The sequence below is a fragment of the Filicampus tigris genome, chromosome 18 (assembly GCF_054856515.1).
Source record: "Filicampus tigris isolate MCC_2025a chromosome 18, RoL_Ftig_1.0, whole genome shotgun sequence".
NCBI lineage: Eukaryota > Metazoa > Chordata > Actinopteri > Syngnathiformes > Syngnathidae > Filicampus > Filicampus tigris.
This window is the reverse complement of record NC_141234.1, coordinates 5980941-5997776: the sequence shown is the minus strand read 5'-3', so window position 1 is coordinate 5997776 and position 16836 is coordinate 5980941. Positions and strand designations below refer to the sequence as shown.

The 16836-nt window shown below is 45.1% G+C and overlaps 1 protein-coding gene across 6 annotated transcripts in view; it reads left to right on the top strand.

Moving 5' to 3' along the window:
• LOC147132187 (triple functional domain protein-like) overlaps positions 1–16836 on the top strand; it is a 53759-nt gene that overhangs the window by 11920 nt on the left and 25003 nt on the right. For 4 of the 6 annotated variants that reach the window (XM_086014398.1, XM_086014402.1, XM_086014399.1 and 1 more), the window contains exons 3-13: positions 5712–5786; positions 7866–7980; positions 8926–9118; positions 10731–10835; positions 11262–11458; positions 11810–12074; positions 13208–13330; positions 14290–14481; positions 15028–15159; positions 15275–15505; positions 16076–16198. In XM_086014398.1, coding sequence (XP_085870524.1) covers positions 5712–5786; positions 7866–7980; positions 8926–9118; positions 10731–10835; positions 11262–11458; positions 11810–12074; positions 13208–13330; positions 14290–14481; positions 15028–15159; positions 15275–15505; positions 16076–16198 — 1751 coding nt within the window. Of the gene's footprint in view, positions 1–2887; positions 3250–5711; positions 5787–7865; positions 7981–8304; positions 8442–8925; positions 9119–10730; positions 10836–11261; positions 11459–11809; positions 12075–13207; positions 13331–14289; positions 14482–15027; positions 15160–15274; positions 15506–16075; positions 16199–16836 lie in introns of those variants that run through there. The other 2 variants (XM_086014400.1, XM_086014401.1) reach the window with 2 other exon arrangements.

Genomic DNA, 16836 nt, shown 5'->3' with positions numbered 1-16836 from the left:
GGCACTGATGAGACATCTTCCTCTGCCTTTTCTCCCTGTCCTTTTTTCTTTTCGTCGTCATCTTATGGTCACTGGGGCAACCTTGGCCTGCTTCTCAATTGGTAAGCCTACCCTGCCATTAGAGGTCTGGACGAATGGAGAGAAATGAACAAGGCATGTCTTCCACCTCAAATTCATGTATTTGAAGCCAAAGAGTAGATTGGAAACGGGGCTAATTGCTCTGGCTTAGTGCTTGGCATTTTCAGTTAAAGCGATACATTTATGCAGCTTTTTTTTTTAATTGCTTCATGAAATACATAGTTGTTGAAGAGGGGAATTATTTTAATCGTGTTGTGATTTTAAGAGCTGCTGGTGGAGGATTGTAGAGTCAAATGTACAATGGCATTCCATCCTCTTACTTGTGGTATGAAGAAGTGTGACACCCCTCTTAACTGGTGGCTACTCCCGAGGCCCTTTTGCAACCGCATAAGACCACTTCGGGATGGACTACAACAGACTGGAGTCGAGCCAAGTCCTCTCACAGTCCAACACCAGTGACGTTTGACCTCACACATCGCTGCACTTCTGGATCAATGGATTTGTCAAGATTCCCAAAGGCATGCTCCAAAATCTGGTAGAAAGTCTGCCCAGATTTGCAGAAGCTTCTTTTAAGAGCCAAGGGGGACCAACTCCATATGTCCGTCCATTCTTATTTCCTGTTGCTGCAATTGGCAGGTGTTAAATACTCTTGTCCCATATATTTTACTTTGGAGGCATCAAAATGTGTTGAGGTACATATGTATGCAGTTAGTATGTGTGCATAAGCAGCACTGTCCCATAATCCCTTCATTGTTAGGAGTGAGTAGTACTACAGCTGTTTCCGATCACAACAACCAATCGGAGTGGCCCTTTTGGTTTCCTGATGGGCAACTCCTTCTTGTAAACTGGAACAATCCCGACGGATGATGAGGACATGCACTCGTTGGAAGCTGGAGTCCTCCTAGCATGCTAATCCAAACCATATTTCCATAATTTAAAATGGAGAGTCTGGTGAAGATGTGAAAGCTCTTATTGTACGCTATCTCCAATGAAGGAAGAACAAGAACTGGAGCCGCCAATGATTGGGGGATATAATCTCACTACTGCCAGTTTTACACCATGATCTTTACTAATTCCTAGACACTGTCAGTGTCACAACCAGAGGCGGAGCCATGGGTGGGCCTGGGTGTGCACAATCCCACCCGGATTGACAGACTGCCCACCCAGTGAGATTCATAGAAAAATATATAGACTTTTTAATTTTTTGTAAATTATTATTAAATTATTTTTGGAATTTGTGTTTCGTTTTATTTTATTGAATAGTAAGAACTGTGGTTGTCTAAGGAAGATCTGACCTTCATATTATTCAGTTTGTCATTTTATTTGAATATACGATGTGTCGGGACCGGAGAATTGTTCTCAGTGAGAGAAATATTCAGGCCCACCCTGATTTTTCCAGGCCCACCCATTAGCCACGTTCTGACTCCGCCCCTGGTCACAACTCATGCATTCTCCCAATGAGGCAATCAGGATTTAGGTTAGGATTCCAGGTCACGGATGGCCTATTCCTGTCTACCACATCACACCTCAGAGAATTCCCGCTCTTCCCACACATCACTTCTGACAGGAATTTCTGGCACGCAGTCAACGCATGCTCTGTGGGGGCGCACATGTGCAACTGTTCTGGTTTCTCTTGCCCCGCAACAGCTGGTCCGGAGGCCGTGCATCCCAATCAGCTGCCAGGGAGCTATTACGCGATTACACCGTTTGCGATCGCTCTTCAATGCAGACAGCCAAGCTCATTTTGTGGTATGATGGGAACTATGACCCTCCCTCCCTTGACCCGTCCCATCTGTCCCGGTCTGGGCAGCCGTCGCCTTCTGTCTTTCTCCCCCAAGCAAAACACTCTGGAGGTATTTGTCACGCAGTCATCTTGTGGTGTTCTTGACTAATCTGCTTTGTTGTATCAAGCCCATCTAATGCCCACTTGACCTCCTGGAGGCCCCCACAAGGCTCCCACCATTGAAGAGTGCGCCGGCCTTTGATGTTCCTGACATGCATGACTCGCTAACAGTGTGACCATGCTAGTGGGCGCTCACACTGATGCAAAGGACGATAGACATCTGTAGAATTTCACTCGCATTCTTTGCCCTTTCTCAATGTGGGGCGTAGTCACATATCGATTTCGCCAGTGCCCACTTGTACTCAAACAGGAGATAAATCACATTCAAGGATAGATCATGGCACACACACACGCCGTGAAACATTTTGGGAATGACTCGTATTGAATGTACAGTTAACCAATGGATCTTCCTTTAAACCTCAGCAACAAGGTAACAACAACCTCTTGTCAAATGAAGTCTATGTACTATTTACTGTAAATAAAGAGTGTAAGCCTAGTGGTCTAGGACTAGGACTCGTATACGGGACATGTAGGAAACAGATCTTGAATGATTATTTTTTTAATTATGAAAACTCCCCCAGAAGAGCTGGGGTATTTGGGTTAAAAAAAAAACTCAAAAAAATTCATTCTCTCATAGTGTATTGCATTCAATTTAAGTCATTTGTACATTGTAATGAGATGATTAAAGCTAATGAGTTAAAGAACCTTGAGATACTGTGCCAGTGCAGTTGCACATCTTTTGCTGTTAGCTATTGAGCGATTCTGCTAAAATCTCAGCAGAGCACAAATTTTCCCAAGTTTTCCCAGAGAAAACCTTTGCACGAGAGTGGATAGGTTTTTCTCTGTCAGCCTCAAGTCTTCATGCTAAGCAGCTTGTCAGGATGCATAAATGCTGTGCAGGCATGTTATAATTATGTGCCGACCCTAAACATTCAGGATTACCTCCCGCAACCTGGCCCGACCGAAATACAGCACGGATGAACAGCTTGGTGTATGTACGTCGCATACCCGGCACCCAAAGACGCCGTGTCTGCTCGGAAATGTTTGCACCGGCTTTTCCACGGGAATGCGTGGACTGGAGCAAAGCGCACAGTTTTGGTTGTCTCCTGGATTGGAATATCTCTGCCGAGGAATGCCAGGATTAGGTGCAGCTGCTGTGGCTGTGCCCACAGCGGGCCGGGATCGGTCGGTCATTAGCGCCGATGGACGACATCCTCCCGTCTTTTTTTTTTTCCCCTATATGAAATGATTTTTGGATGAAGCGTCAAGGATGTCTTGCTGCACGATTGATCACACACGACACAAGTCCGCTGTCATATGTGTGACAGGTACTAATCCGTGTGTGTGTCCTGAATGGTCTTGGGCCTCACTTAAGTGTTTACTGTCACTTCCTTACCTAGTACCAGCCATGTGCTTTTTGCGTTTGCATGTGCGTGTGTAGCTGTGACCAGCCCGCTCTTTATTTAGCTGCTGTGCTACTTTCTCCAGTCCCGTGGTACTCTTGAACAGGATAAGTGATGTATGCAGGTGCCTAAATTTAGCTTTTGTGTTTTGCCCATGTCCTGCTTAATTAATTGTCTGGCTAAACATAGAAAATATGTCGTTGCAGGAACAGTTTAAGGCAGAAAGCATTGTGTAAGGGATTCTTGGAAAGACTACAGTTAAAAGTTGCTTGGTCCCTGTGTAGAAATTCATACTTTGCAAAACTGCAACGGAAATTAAATCATAATTCTGCCCTGAACACAAAAGATGGATTATTTTTAATGGTACAAGACAATCCATGGTTTTAGTCCAATCCAGTGCTTATTGAATTTATGACAAACTCCATGCGTTAACATGAACATTCACTTTTGTCTTGCTGCAAGCGGTGAATTGTGTTTACAGGAAATGCCGGGCCTTTAAATCGCCTTTAACGTTCACATATTTTTTTTTTTTTTTCTCTCTGCGCGTCGTCTTGTCAGCATCAGAACGCTTCATTGACCTTTTGATACTCCCCGCGCTTGGTGGCAGCTTGCCAGTCAGACTGCACATCAAAGATGGTCCCTTTTATCTTGGAGATGACTCACTGAGCGGCGAAAAGACGCTGACGTCGTTGCCGTCCATCGCTGACATTCTCCCTTATTACGCATTCCCTCACACTTGTCTGCATTAATTCGCACGCCTCTTAACTGCTGCTAATTTAGCATGACTCAGCAGTGGACAAAGTACCCAGCTTTTAGGGAAGGTAATGACTGAACGTTCACGCTGAGAATATCTATTCTCGCATCCATAACGGAACTAATGCGCCTTAACATCTTGACTCCTGCTCTCCTGAAAGCGAGAGGATTGGTCTCTGGGTGTCCCTCCATCCTTCTCATTGATCACCTGTTCAGAAGTCCAAGCTGTTTCTTTGCTGGAGCGTTGTGGGAAAATGTACTTGATCATGGCAATTTGTTTTTATGGCACCCTGAGGGGATGGCAGCAGCAGAGTGGCCAGCCAGAATAAACACAGACTCATTCTCAGACATCATTAGGCTGTAGATACAGGCACTAGAAAGATTACATACAGTAATTACACACTGTATGTTTTGAACTATGTCACTTTAGAGTATAAGTCGCACCAATCAAAAAAAAAAAATTCATCATGAAGAAGAATAAATGTATTTAAGTTGCTGCGGAGTATAAATTGATTTTGGGGGGGAGAAATTTTACAAAAACTGAGACCAGAACAGTACAGCTCGGACTCGCCCCATAATGCCCGTGCAGTGCGCACTGCTTCACTCTTACCGTTTAGAAGCGCAGAACGGTGTTCAAATGTGCCTTTCGCTTATTCAGAGTGCCCTAATATACAAGGAAAGGAAACAGTTGAAGTGCGAGGGATTGATGGCTTTTTAGCTGTGTTCGGAAATTAATGGAATGGGAGCGTGCTCTGCCTCTCCAAACATACACACTGAGTGGCGTCAGGGCGTCAGAGTGAATTTCCGAACGCACTCCAAGTTGACGTCAGCAATAAGTTCTGACTGGACAAAACTTACACTCCTACCCACAGAGAAGGTTTTCTTTTTAGTTCCTTAAACTAGAATCCCGCATTGCATTGTGACCAAATGTAGAATCCTGCTTGGTCATTGCGCCCTTACAAGCCTGGTCTCACTCTGTCCAACTTTTGACATGTTACTGTGTCTCGACAGAGGCTGTGTGTGCATGTGTGTGTTTTGTGTAGGTTTTTGTCATCTTTGAACATCTGACAACCGGCGCTTCACTCTGACGGCATATTAGCAGCGCGGCGGAAGCTTTCTTGTCATCAGTCATGAGACGTTGACGCTCACAGAGGAGCTGTTTGTTGTTGACGTTATTGTCCTGTTGGGATTTGCAGTCGTTCCATTTCATCTCTTCGATTTATTCCAGAAACATGTGATGCTCAACATTACTCTTATGCTGTTAACCGTATTGGTTTGTTTTAAGACCAGAACAAGACATTTGCAAACGCTAAACATTGCATAATTTATGGCCCACAGTAACATCAGACTACCACTCACTTTGTGATGTTTAAAGGTTGAACTTAGCCTATCCTAATTTTAAAGAAAGGGTTGTTTTAATATATCTGCCCCAGTGATTCCCAGCCACTATCAGGTGCGCACTCTGGACTCTGCGAACTATGTCCGCAATAATCTCCAATCAAGGATGAAAAGGGCAAATTTTTGGAGAGAATCAGATGTAAATGAACATCCCGTTTTAACAAGATAGAAGAGCTTTCTCTCCTCAAGCAAGGATAGGTGTATTCATTCTCTCTTCTTCTTTTCTATCGTTCCAGGTTTTAGGAGAAATGAGGACATGAGAGCGATGGAGGTGCTTCCCATCCTTAAGGAAAAAGTCGCTTTTTTGTCAGGTAAGGACGTTAGCGCCGGCGGTGGTGGTGTTTTGTCTTGCTTGTGACGACTGCCAAAGACAACTGTAGGACACAAAACATTGCGTAATATATGTTTGATTTTCAGACTTGCACATCCATCCAGTGTGGGCATTATTGTCATATTCGTCTACTTGTCCATCCAAAGTTTCATGTAACGTTATTAACATTAATGATGAGCTGAAGGCATACTTCTTGTGAAAATTTTGGTCACACGCCAAACCCTTGGAGGTTCCACTATATAAGGAGCTCAAAGAGTCAATAGTTGGCCCCTTGCCTTGACCCCGGCTGCATGCATTATGCAAACTTCCCCCACCGGTTGTCTCGGCAGCATCAGCAGGGCTGTGCAGTGTCGTTGAAACCCCCCCCCCCGGCCCCGCCCATTGAGAATCTCTCGCACACTGGAGCGCACGCTTGTCTTGTCTCAGGCCAGGGAAAAAAACCCAGGAGCATTGAGAGATGGAGCTGTGGATGGATCACAATAACAACAATTCTTAGAATAATGTTATTACCTGAACGCGATGTTCGTGGTGTGTGTGTTTGTGTGTGTATCTGTGTGTCCATGCCTCTGTGCCCGTGTGCGAATTCTAACAAATACAAATGTTTTTTTTTCTTTTTTTTTTTTTTTTTCTTTCTTGCACGCTCTGTTTCGGGAAGGTCAAACAGAATAGCAATGACAGTCACGATGACTCAGACAAACACCGATATCCAAAGAGAGAAAGTGGGAGAGACTGGGCAGCGTTGCCATAGCGACGGCCTATCGTCAGCAACGGCATCCCCGAGTAGTAATTGGCTTCATATTGAAGAAAGGGGACCAGAAAAGAGAGAGCATGGGTCAAAATGGGGGACAATGAGCCATGTTATCATGTCTGTCTCCTAATAATCAGGTTTTTACATTTTCTCCTCCGGGCCTACGTGCTCGCTGCGCGCCGCCTCCACTGACTAATTTGTGGGCTGAGCACATTCACCTCGCGTTTACAAGCACAGCATCTCTATATGCTTCCATTGCACTCGCAAAATGGTTCTATATTCTCAATCTCATGTTATTGTGATGCAATATAATGGAAATTCTTCCCGCTGGCCCATCTTCTGCCAACAGAAAATTGTGGTTTTAAGCAGCGCATGGTGTAAGAGTACAAGCAGCAGGAAGTCAGTCAGCATACCGAGAAGTTACGCCCGGTTGCCCGCATGCTCACTGTGACCACTTCTCGTTTATTACTCCCCGCAGCATTCAAAACTGATCTGCTGTCGAATATGCAAAAGAAAAACGCCTCTGCTTGGACATAAATTAAGGCATACTGTCACGTTGTGGTCATTTTCAGACTGAAGAGTGAGACTCGTGATGGGATATTTAAGTGCACCAGTTACATTGCACGGCTCAGTGTACGCTGCTATGATGCATAGCTGAGTTGTGCAAAAAGATGGGAACACTTTCCTGTTTCTGATACATGTGATGCAACAGCTGTGCGGTCAATTAAAACGGAAAGACATGATTCGTTAACGTTCAATGTGGTTTTAGCCCTGTGGCAGATGTGCGCAGATGTAATTAAAAGTGGATTACAGTTCTCAAATGCGATGGACGATTCACAGCCTTCTATAACGACCACTTCACTAACTGCTGTTCGATATGGACAAAGGTATTGGGACACATGGCCATCGTAGTCGACAAGGACCAGACTATTTGTTGTCGTGTTAATGTTAATAGGCCATGCTGTCGTTTAAGCGGGGCACGGAAGAACACACAGGCAGTCCACTCTGACAAATGAATTGTGTAAATCTATTTTAATATACAGTATACATTTTTTAAAAAATCAATTAATAGTACATGTGTACATTCATTTTATCTATCCATGAAATATAAAATTGCATGTCAAACTGTGGATCAGCAATTGTCATACAAATTTTAAAGTCTTAACATTGGTGTTTTGTTACAGACCTAATATTGGCCAATGGTACCTATGTTATATGGACAAATGTAGTGGGGCACAAGTTTGGTCCCTGTGGTTGATCGGCTCTCCACCCAAAAAAAAAAAAAAAAAAAAATGTTTTTTCGTTTCTTAGGTGGCAGGGACCGACGCGGTGGTCCAGTGTTAACCTTCCCGTCACGCAGCAACCACGACAGAATACGAACCGACGACCTGAGGAGACTGATCGCCTACCTGGCCGGCATTCCCAGGTCAGACTCGTATTTTGCCCCCCCGCCTTAAAAGAAAAAAGTGCACACGGATGTCCAAATTAAGTATGTGTGTAAATGTTCACGTGAAAGTGCTGAGTTGAGCATGTGATGGGTGAGAGAGAGAGAGAGAGAGAGAGAGAGGAATTATTCAAGAGCAGTTAGCTTGCTGCATTTTTTTTTCCTTCTTTATTTCTCGGCTGCCAAAAAATCAGTTGTTGAGACACGCAAAGGGACGTGAGGGAAAGCCTGGATGGATATCGGAGCACGAGCGAGGGAAGGGATCCACTGGGAGAAAGGAGTGAGGAGGAGGGGCGAGGATTAAAAACCCACAGAGATGGAACGCGCATGTGTGAGCTCGTGTGTTGTGTGTGTCTGTGTGTGTGAGGAAGCAAAACAAAACGTCGCAGTAGCTGAGGCAGTGCAGCAGTGATAGTTAGTGTGGACCAGTTCTCACTTCGCAGGTAAATTCCTCCATTCATCTCCATCATTCAAATACCATCATGCAAAACACAGGTTTTAAAATTAACATTCATGTCATCATTCGGGAAAGTGCGTTCATATTCCGCAGCAGTACGTTTTGTCCTGTTCTATTTCAGGAACACGCTCTCGTGGTGAATGACTATTCAAATCTGATGGAAGTAGTTTTAGTGCAAAAGGGGGGTTCAGAAATAGTTCACATGACAGCAGATGCGCAAAAGTGCAGATCAATTTTTTTTTTTCCCAGAGTGTGAGCATTTTAATGGTTGTTGTCACAGGTTTCACCGTGTGTGTGGGCGGCTGTGCGTGAGTGGGCGTGTGGGATCCGTGTTTTGACTCCGGCTTGTGACGTGATAGAAAACTGCGTCACCTCATGGATTTTTCCCCTCCTTTCCCCCCCCTCCACATCATCCCTCCTGTCATCTGTCCCCTCTTTCTGGATTACCTCCAACCTCCGCCCGCCTCCAGCGAGGAGGTCTGTAAACATGGCTTCACGGTCATCGTGGACATGCGCGGCTCCAAGTGGGACAGCATCAAGCCTCTGCTGAAGATCCTACAGGAGTCGTTCCCGTCGTGCATCCACGTCGCGCTCATCATCAAGCCTGACAACTTCTGGCAGAAGCAGAGGACCAATTTTGGCAGCTCCAAGTTTGAGTTTGAGGTAAGGTGGTTTGACTGAAACGACAACTCCATATTATTGTTTTTGGTGTTGTTGTGATACAGTGAACCCCAGCTATCTCGCAGTTCGTTGTTCGCTCGCCCACAATATCGCAGGTGTAGTACCACGTCGTGCTGCAACATGCCAGAAAGCATTGCAGTCTACTGAAAGAGATGCACTGTGATTAGGTGCACAAAGAAGAGGCAAAGAAGGTCCCTTACTAGGGTGCGTTAATAGTAATCGTTCCCACAAAGGCAGAGGGAATATATGCCTGAGAGTATCATTGTATGTTCGTATGTGTCACTGTTTCCCCCCCTCCCCAATAATACTAAACTGCATTTGTAATAAGAAAATGAAAAAAAAGGGAGATAAGTGTTTTTCAACTGACAGCGACGATATGCATCTGTGGCTGATGCGCACGTCGTCGCAGTTTCCGAAATGCTCAAGTGCAGTTACTAACTGGGGGCTATCAGTGCCAACAGCCTCTCTGCCAATAAACCTCTCTTTGTTTTACTTTAATATAGCTAAAAAGGCAAGAGAAATCAGCTTCTTCCTTTACAATTGCACCATGTTCTTTGTGGCTCAATTAAAAACAAAACATCACAGCAGTGGTCCCCAACCTAGTGGTGCTGAGCCACGTGAGGGTTGTTGATTAAGCTTTGGCAGAGGTTTGCTCTTGTTAAACATGCCTTCCTTTGCGTATAATTTCACTTCATTGATTTGAGTTTATTAGCTATTCCGTGATCCCTAGTTATATCATCCAACAACAACAAAAAGAAAGCTCTTATTCACTGCCACATTCTCACTGAACTGCTCTTGTCGCACGTCCATATCGATTACTTGAGTGGCAAAGTCGCATGCAAGCTGCCATTGGAACACTGTAAACTTTACACTGAAAGTGCTGTTCTTCAGTCTGCCTTTATTCACTACTAGCCTTGCCAGTAGTTCATTTATTTATTACATGCTTCTGTAGGTGATGAAAAAAAAAATGCACAAGGCTCATTTCCTCGCTCGCATGCTCAAAAATCAATTAACCTGGCAACAATAGCCACAACACAATGGCGTCAGCGGCCCCCCCTTGCATGGGTCGGCCTTCAGCAAGCTGTGGAGCCTCGCTTCTCTGCCCATGTGTGTGGGGGTGTTGTGCGGAGGAGGAGGCTTTGCAGAAAACGCGTCGAGATGCTCAAGGCTTCTCCTCGCTCCTTGTGTGCGCAAAAAATGTGATGTTGTCAGATGCGATTGTTGCCTTGTAAGCTGTTATATTGTATTTGTAGATGGTCATGAGAAGGGAGGGGGGGCAGAATGGCACATGGAGTTGCGAGCCGCGCTGTGCTGCTGGCTGACATAATTGTAGGAAGACCAAGTGTTCAAGTCAACTGCTAAATGTTTAATGAGTTGGCCTCTCGTACTGCGGAGATTAGTGAAGAGTCCCACTAATTCTGCTCCATTAGGATCCCGTGTTGGTAGTTTTCGGGAGGTAAATGTTGAGCTCAAGTGCGCTAATTAAAAAGTTCTCACTGGAGAGGATTAGATGAAGCAATTTACACCCATTTGGCTGAAACGATCGTAGATCCGCTCTGACGCCGCTTCGATCCCTTTCCGTCTTTTTCCCCAGACCACCATGGTGTCACTAGAGGGTCTGACGAAGGTGGTGGACCCCTCCCAGCTGACGTCGGACTTTGACGGCAGCCTGGACTACAATCATGAAGAGTGGATTGAGGTGAGAAACCTTACCTGACTTTTCAATGAGTTTTTTGCTAGAGGTGGGAGTGAGTCACATTACACCCTACAAAGATGGTAGATCATTTATATAAAGACAAAACAGGATTGGACCCCAGGTTGAACCCTGTGGGATACCTGTGAAGAATTCCTTGGAAGTAGATTTTGTATTATGTATTTTACCAGAGATATCGGTTAGTGAGATACGACTTAAATCAGTTGCAAGTATACTGGGAAAGATATTATGATTAACTGTCAAATGCTTTTGTACCCAGTATTTCTATTTTTCACAAGCAATTTTTTTTAGACAAACAAGTTTGAAGCCATAAAATTTGTGACTCAAACCTGTCTTGAGTCAAGTGGCGTGACTCAAGTCCCGCGACGCTGTTTTTGCTTATCGAAGTGACTTTGTTGACTTTCCGTCCAGGTCCGTGTGGCGTTCGAGGAGTTCTCCGGTCACGCCACGCAGATGCTCGCCCGGCTGGAGGAGATGCAGGAAACGGTGTCACGTAAAGACTTCCCCCAAGATCTGGAGGGTGCACGTAGGATGATCGAAGAGCACGCCACTCTTAAGAAAAAGGTCATCAAAGCGCCCATCGAGGAGCTGGACACGGAGGGACAGAGGTAGTCGGCCAATCTTCAACAAAATGTATCACAGTAAGCCAGATGCATAGTAACTTGGTAGAGCAGCTACATGCTAAATTGATTTCCAAGTTGCTCTAATTTCAAAACAATCATTTTTTTCTACATAAGTAGCCTTCAGAAAATGATATTTAATTTCTATGTTTAAATTTGACCACTTTCGGGGCATCCGATTATGGATGTTCCACTGTAATTAAAAATTGTGAGAAAATCCAGAAGAAGGAATATTGGAATGTGACCATGCATTTGTAATTTCTAGTCTCCCTTTGCTCATGTTTTAAAAACCATTCGGCTCTAAAATTGTTAATTTGTGCCATTTTACACTCCATCCAGGCTACTGCAGCGGATCCAGAGCAGCGAGCCCTCGTCCAACCGCAACGGTAGCGGCGGCGGCAGCAACACAAGCAGCAGCGGCGGCGGCGGTGGAGGCAGCGGCGGGATGTGCAACGCCGACACCCAGGGCCTCGCGCCACGCATCACCCAGCTGCTGGACAAGCTGCACACCACCCGTCAGCACCTCCACCAGGCCTGGCACGTCCGCAAGCTGCAGCTGGATCAGTGCTTCCAGCTCCGCCTCTTCGAGCAGGACGCCGAGAAGGTCGGTCGGTCGGGAGTTCGCGGGTGTCACTTGGCGCGAGCGGTGATGCGGAAGTAAATCGGAACAACAGCGGCCGATCACTGCGGGGCAGCAATATAAACACAACCTAATTATGGCCGCGGTGAATTGATTTGCACTGTGTGTGCCGAGCACATCAATTCAGGCCAGCTTCAGCTGTGTAAGAGAAAAAACGTACAGCGCACTCCCGTTCATCGCGGGGGATACATTTGACACGCAGCTTAGTCGAGGAAGGATATGCAAAAGTGCTTGCATAAAGTGGCTGCTATAGGAGGCAATACTTCCAGTATGATGTCACGTTTATGAGAGCGCCACCCATCACTCTTTGACAAGTTTAAGGTAATGTTAACATATTATAACACTGTCTTGAAATGAACGTAACCTGTTATGAGAGTTGGCGTGTCCACAATTGGCGAAAGTGGGCTGGTGCTTGAATAATGAGTGGCGAATCTACGTCACGGCACGCCGAAATCAAGTCCACTTGTTTTTGCGGTAAAACCGTTATTACAGTCAAACCTTAAAACAATTGCTACTTTTACTCACATGGAGCTGCAACACATAATAAAGGGCATTTAATATTACCCACAGGCATATATTCTATCTGATATGCGGCAACAAAAATGATTACAGTTGAGTTGCGTACTGTCTCCGCCGCTTCTTCTTGCTCTGCTTATAGTTGAGCGGTATCCCTGTAGCGGGAGTTCACTGTGTATGCAAACATATGGCCTCATACTTGACAACTGATAAAAGCCACTGCACGAAAGAAGACAGAATGAGGCAAAATTAGGAGATCAATCTCGAAGCGAACGGAAAAAAAAAAAAAAAAATTAAAAAGCAGGTTGCATTACCACAGATAGCTACTGTCTTGGATATACTGCAGTAGCAGAAGCTTGTTGCTAGGACACCATAGGCCACCAGTTGTTCTCTGGATGAGGCTACACTTAATAGATTCATTTTTCTGCATGCTGACCTGGAAAGATGACAGCTCCGCACCGGCTGCGGTTCTTTTACGCACCTGCCCTGCTTGTATTCCAGCTGGTTCACAATGAAGTTTGAAAAAAAAACAAAAAAAAACTCTGTTTGTGTTTGCCCCCTCCCCCGCCTCCCTTCCGCAGATGTTTGACTGGATCATGCACAACAAGGGTTTGTTCCTGGCAGGCTACACTGAGATTGGCAACAACCACCCGCACGCTGCGGAGCTGCAAACCCAACACAACCACTTTGCTATGAACTGCATGGTAAGACGCACACGTACTCACTATGCACTCCCGTAACCAGCATGCTATTTTTGTCCTGCACATATAGGCAGTAAAACCTCCAGTCTTACATCTATTTTTTTAGTGCTTGTTTTTCTATCCCAGATGAATTTGAGCAAATGGTGGAGTACCCCCCTGGCCCCTGCCGATTTCATGCATTCACACACACATTATCCACTGTCGACAATTGAGTCTTTGAACTCAGCATTCATGTTTTTCAAAGTGGGAGGAAGCTAGATTACCCGGAACCTGACAGGAAGGTCCGAGCCTAGACTTGAACCCAGAACTCTGCCGCAGACAGTTGTACAACCACGAGTTCATCGTGTTGCCCCTTCCAAAGTAACCTCAAATGGAACATTTTTCAGTTCGATCAGAATTTTCCTGAAAAAAATGTAAATAATAATTACATTATTCAAAAGCCTGTCAAAAAGTCTGGATGCAGCTGCGTAGTCGGTTGCTTAGTCCTTAACTCTGCTCATCTATAAACAAGACTATTTATAAATAGCCTCATCAAAGGACACAATTTTGCTTGACACAAAACATAAGACTTCTATTTGAAGGCAAGTCGTTTACAAACGTATCATTTGCTAACCTGACAGTCTGAATTCTGACTCGGTGTGTAGTTTCATTTTTGTTTCTTAAAACATTGTCCGTTTTTGAGAATGGAACAAATGAAGTCCCTTGATTTTCAAAACAACTTGTATTAAACTTTGGAGGTTCCACCGTATGTGCGTGTTCATGTATAAAAGAAGGCCTCTTTGGGAGTTAAACCAGAGGTGCCTCTGTTTGCGCGGACCTTGTTTTAGTCCTGATTTTCTCTCCACATTATATAAGCATTACGAAACCAGTGAGCCTCTGGAGATTCTTTCCACACTTGAGAAAAGAAGGCGATGCACAAGTCAAGCCCTTGAAGTTGTTCAGTAAATCTGTCTACTTTGCAGAATGTCTACGTGAACATCAACCGCATCATGTCGGTGGGCAACCGGCTGCTGGAGTCGGGCCACTACGCCTCCCATCAGATCAAGCAGATCTCCAGCCAGCTGGAGCAGGAGTGGAAGGCCTTTGCCGCCGCGCTGGACGAGCGCAGCACGCTGCTGGAGATGTCCGCCAGCTTCCACCAGAAGTGTGACCAGGTTTGGGAAACGCACACTCACTGCATTATTATGGCAATACGTGGTACACTGCAAAAACAGGTCTTACAAAACAAAGGGATGAAACAGAGGATAGGAAAAAAGAAATAAATTGTGCATATTTTGCATTGCCTTGAGATATTTAATACTGTTTCCATTTATTTTTTTGTACTGTATATTTTGACTAAGTAATCCTGTCTAACTCCAACAACATGTTATGTAAACATGCGCAACAGCTTTCTCTAACTCAAAGTAAACAAAGGCATCTCCCCATTGGCTGGATTCAGATATTCAGCTTTTCCAGTACCAGTTTGGCTTTATTAAATCCACACAGCCTGATGTATGTGCCACATTTGTATTCATTTGCATACAGTCTCAGCAGGTTGTTTATTGTCCATTGTCCATCTTTATTTCTTCTCTTTAGTTGCAAAATAAGATGGCCCAGATGCCTGATTGGGGATCTTCTTTTCAGTCACCGCAGGCCAAAGAGGCAACATTGACTAGCATCTAACGGTGTGCATTTTTTTTTCCTCTTCCTTTGGCCCCTAGTACATGAGCAACGTGGACTCGTGGTGTAAGGCATGCGGTGAAGTGGATTTACCCTCCGACCTTCAGGACCTCGAAGACGCCATTCATCACCACCAAGGCTTATACGAGCACATCACTGCTGCCTACTCGGAGGTAAAACATCACTCCGTTAGAACCTCAAAACTGGACTCTTTGTCGCTAAGTTTGAAGAATTCCAACCGTTCATTTTTTTTCATTTTTGTTGTTGTTGTTGTTTTTTTTAACCCAGGTGAGCCAGGACGGCAAAGCCCTGTTGGACAAACTACAGCGCCCGCTCACGCCGGGCAGCGCCGACTCGCTGACGGCGTCGGCCAACTACTCCAAGGCAGTGCATCACGTCCTGGACGTCATCCACGAGGTGCTGCATCACCAGAGGCAGCTGGAGAACATCTGGCAACACCGCAAGGTCCGCTTGCATCAACGACTCCAGCTCTGCGTCTTCCAGCAGGACGTGCAACAGGTATGCGCCACTCTTATATAAAATTTTTTTTTGTTTTTTTCACAATTGTTTGCCTAAAATGTATTTTTTTTTGGACTCATAGTAGTTGTCTTAGATTGAGTTGATTAAATGACAAAAATTGTATCTGCATTGCATAATGCTAAAATAGTTATTGAATATACACATATTGCTGGCTTGTCCTCACATTCTACAAAATGCATTCGACAATGTGTGAAAAGCAACATTGCATTTGTAAAAAAGCAAATGTGTTCCTCCAGTTAAAGGTCTCAAACGCAAGTAGATTCATAATGAGATGTGATCATCTGAAAAAGGTCCAGTATGATAATGCGCGTACGGACCAAAAATCCCCAAATATCAAGGGCATTCTGCACTGTGTTGACGTGGCAACTGTTGCCATGGAGAGTGCATGCTGATGCTGTGAGGCAGCAAGTGAGAGGCTCAACAGATAACACTGATTGTAATAATAGCGGCAGTGTTTCTTCTTGACACTTTTTACAACTGCAAACACCATTTCAGTCCTGCCCCGTACGGTCACCCCTGCGTTGATTGTCTCCCGTTGTGTCATCGCAGGTGTTGGACTGGATAGAGAACCACGGCGAGGCCTTCCTCAGCAAGCACACAGGTGTGGGCAAGTCCCTCCACCGAGCCCGAGCGCTCCAGAAACGACACGAGGACTTTGAGGAGGTGGCCCAGGTAAATGGCTTACTTTATTCTTGTACAGTAACCTCCACGTGTTTGCTTTTAATGCCACCTGTGCTGTATAAAAGCAGGATGATTTATGTTATTACTTCCGTTGTGGTAGCAAAAGCCATGTTTTTCTGCAAATACCTTGGAACATTAGTTTACAAACAAAACTCGAAACAGAGCTGACACTGAATATAGCGGTACATGTAATGTATGGATCGCTAAATGTGGCGCATGCAGCTGGCATGTTGCCAAACACAAGTGTATGACTAGAATGCGACAACTGAACTAAAATCTCAACAGCTTTCTTGCAGGTACTAGAGGTGGGCGATATGTATCGTGATCAATATCATCGTCAATCTTGCTTTCGCAATGTGTAATTTTACATTATCGAGTATTAATACTGCCTCGAAAAGCGAGTCAGCCGACGGCCGCAAGGTATGAGGAAATGCTGAAAAATCAGTGTGCATGAGGAGGAAGTGATAATCATTCGCCAAATCAGCGGGCAGGACCCGGTCACGTGACTCTGTCCGCACTGCAGCGGGGCTGTTTCCTCCTCATTTCATGGAGGAGTGTCAAGCGGGGATTCAGTGCGAGGCGCGAGTCCACGTCGCCCGTAGTCTATAAATGGTTTGGAGTTGACAAGA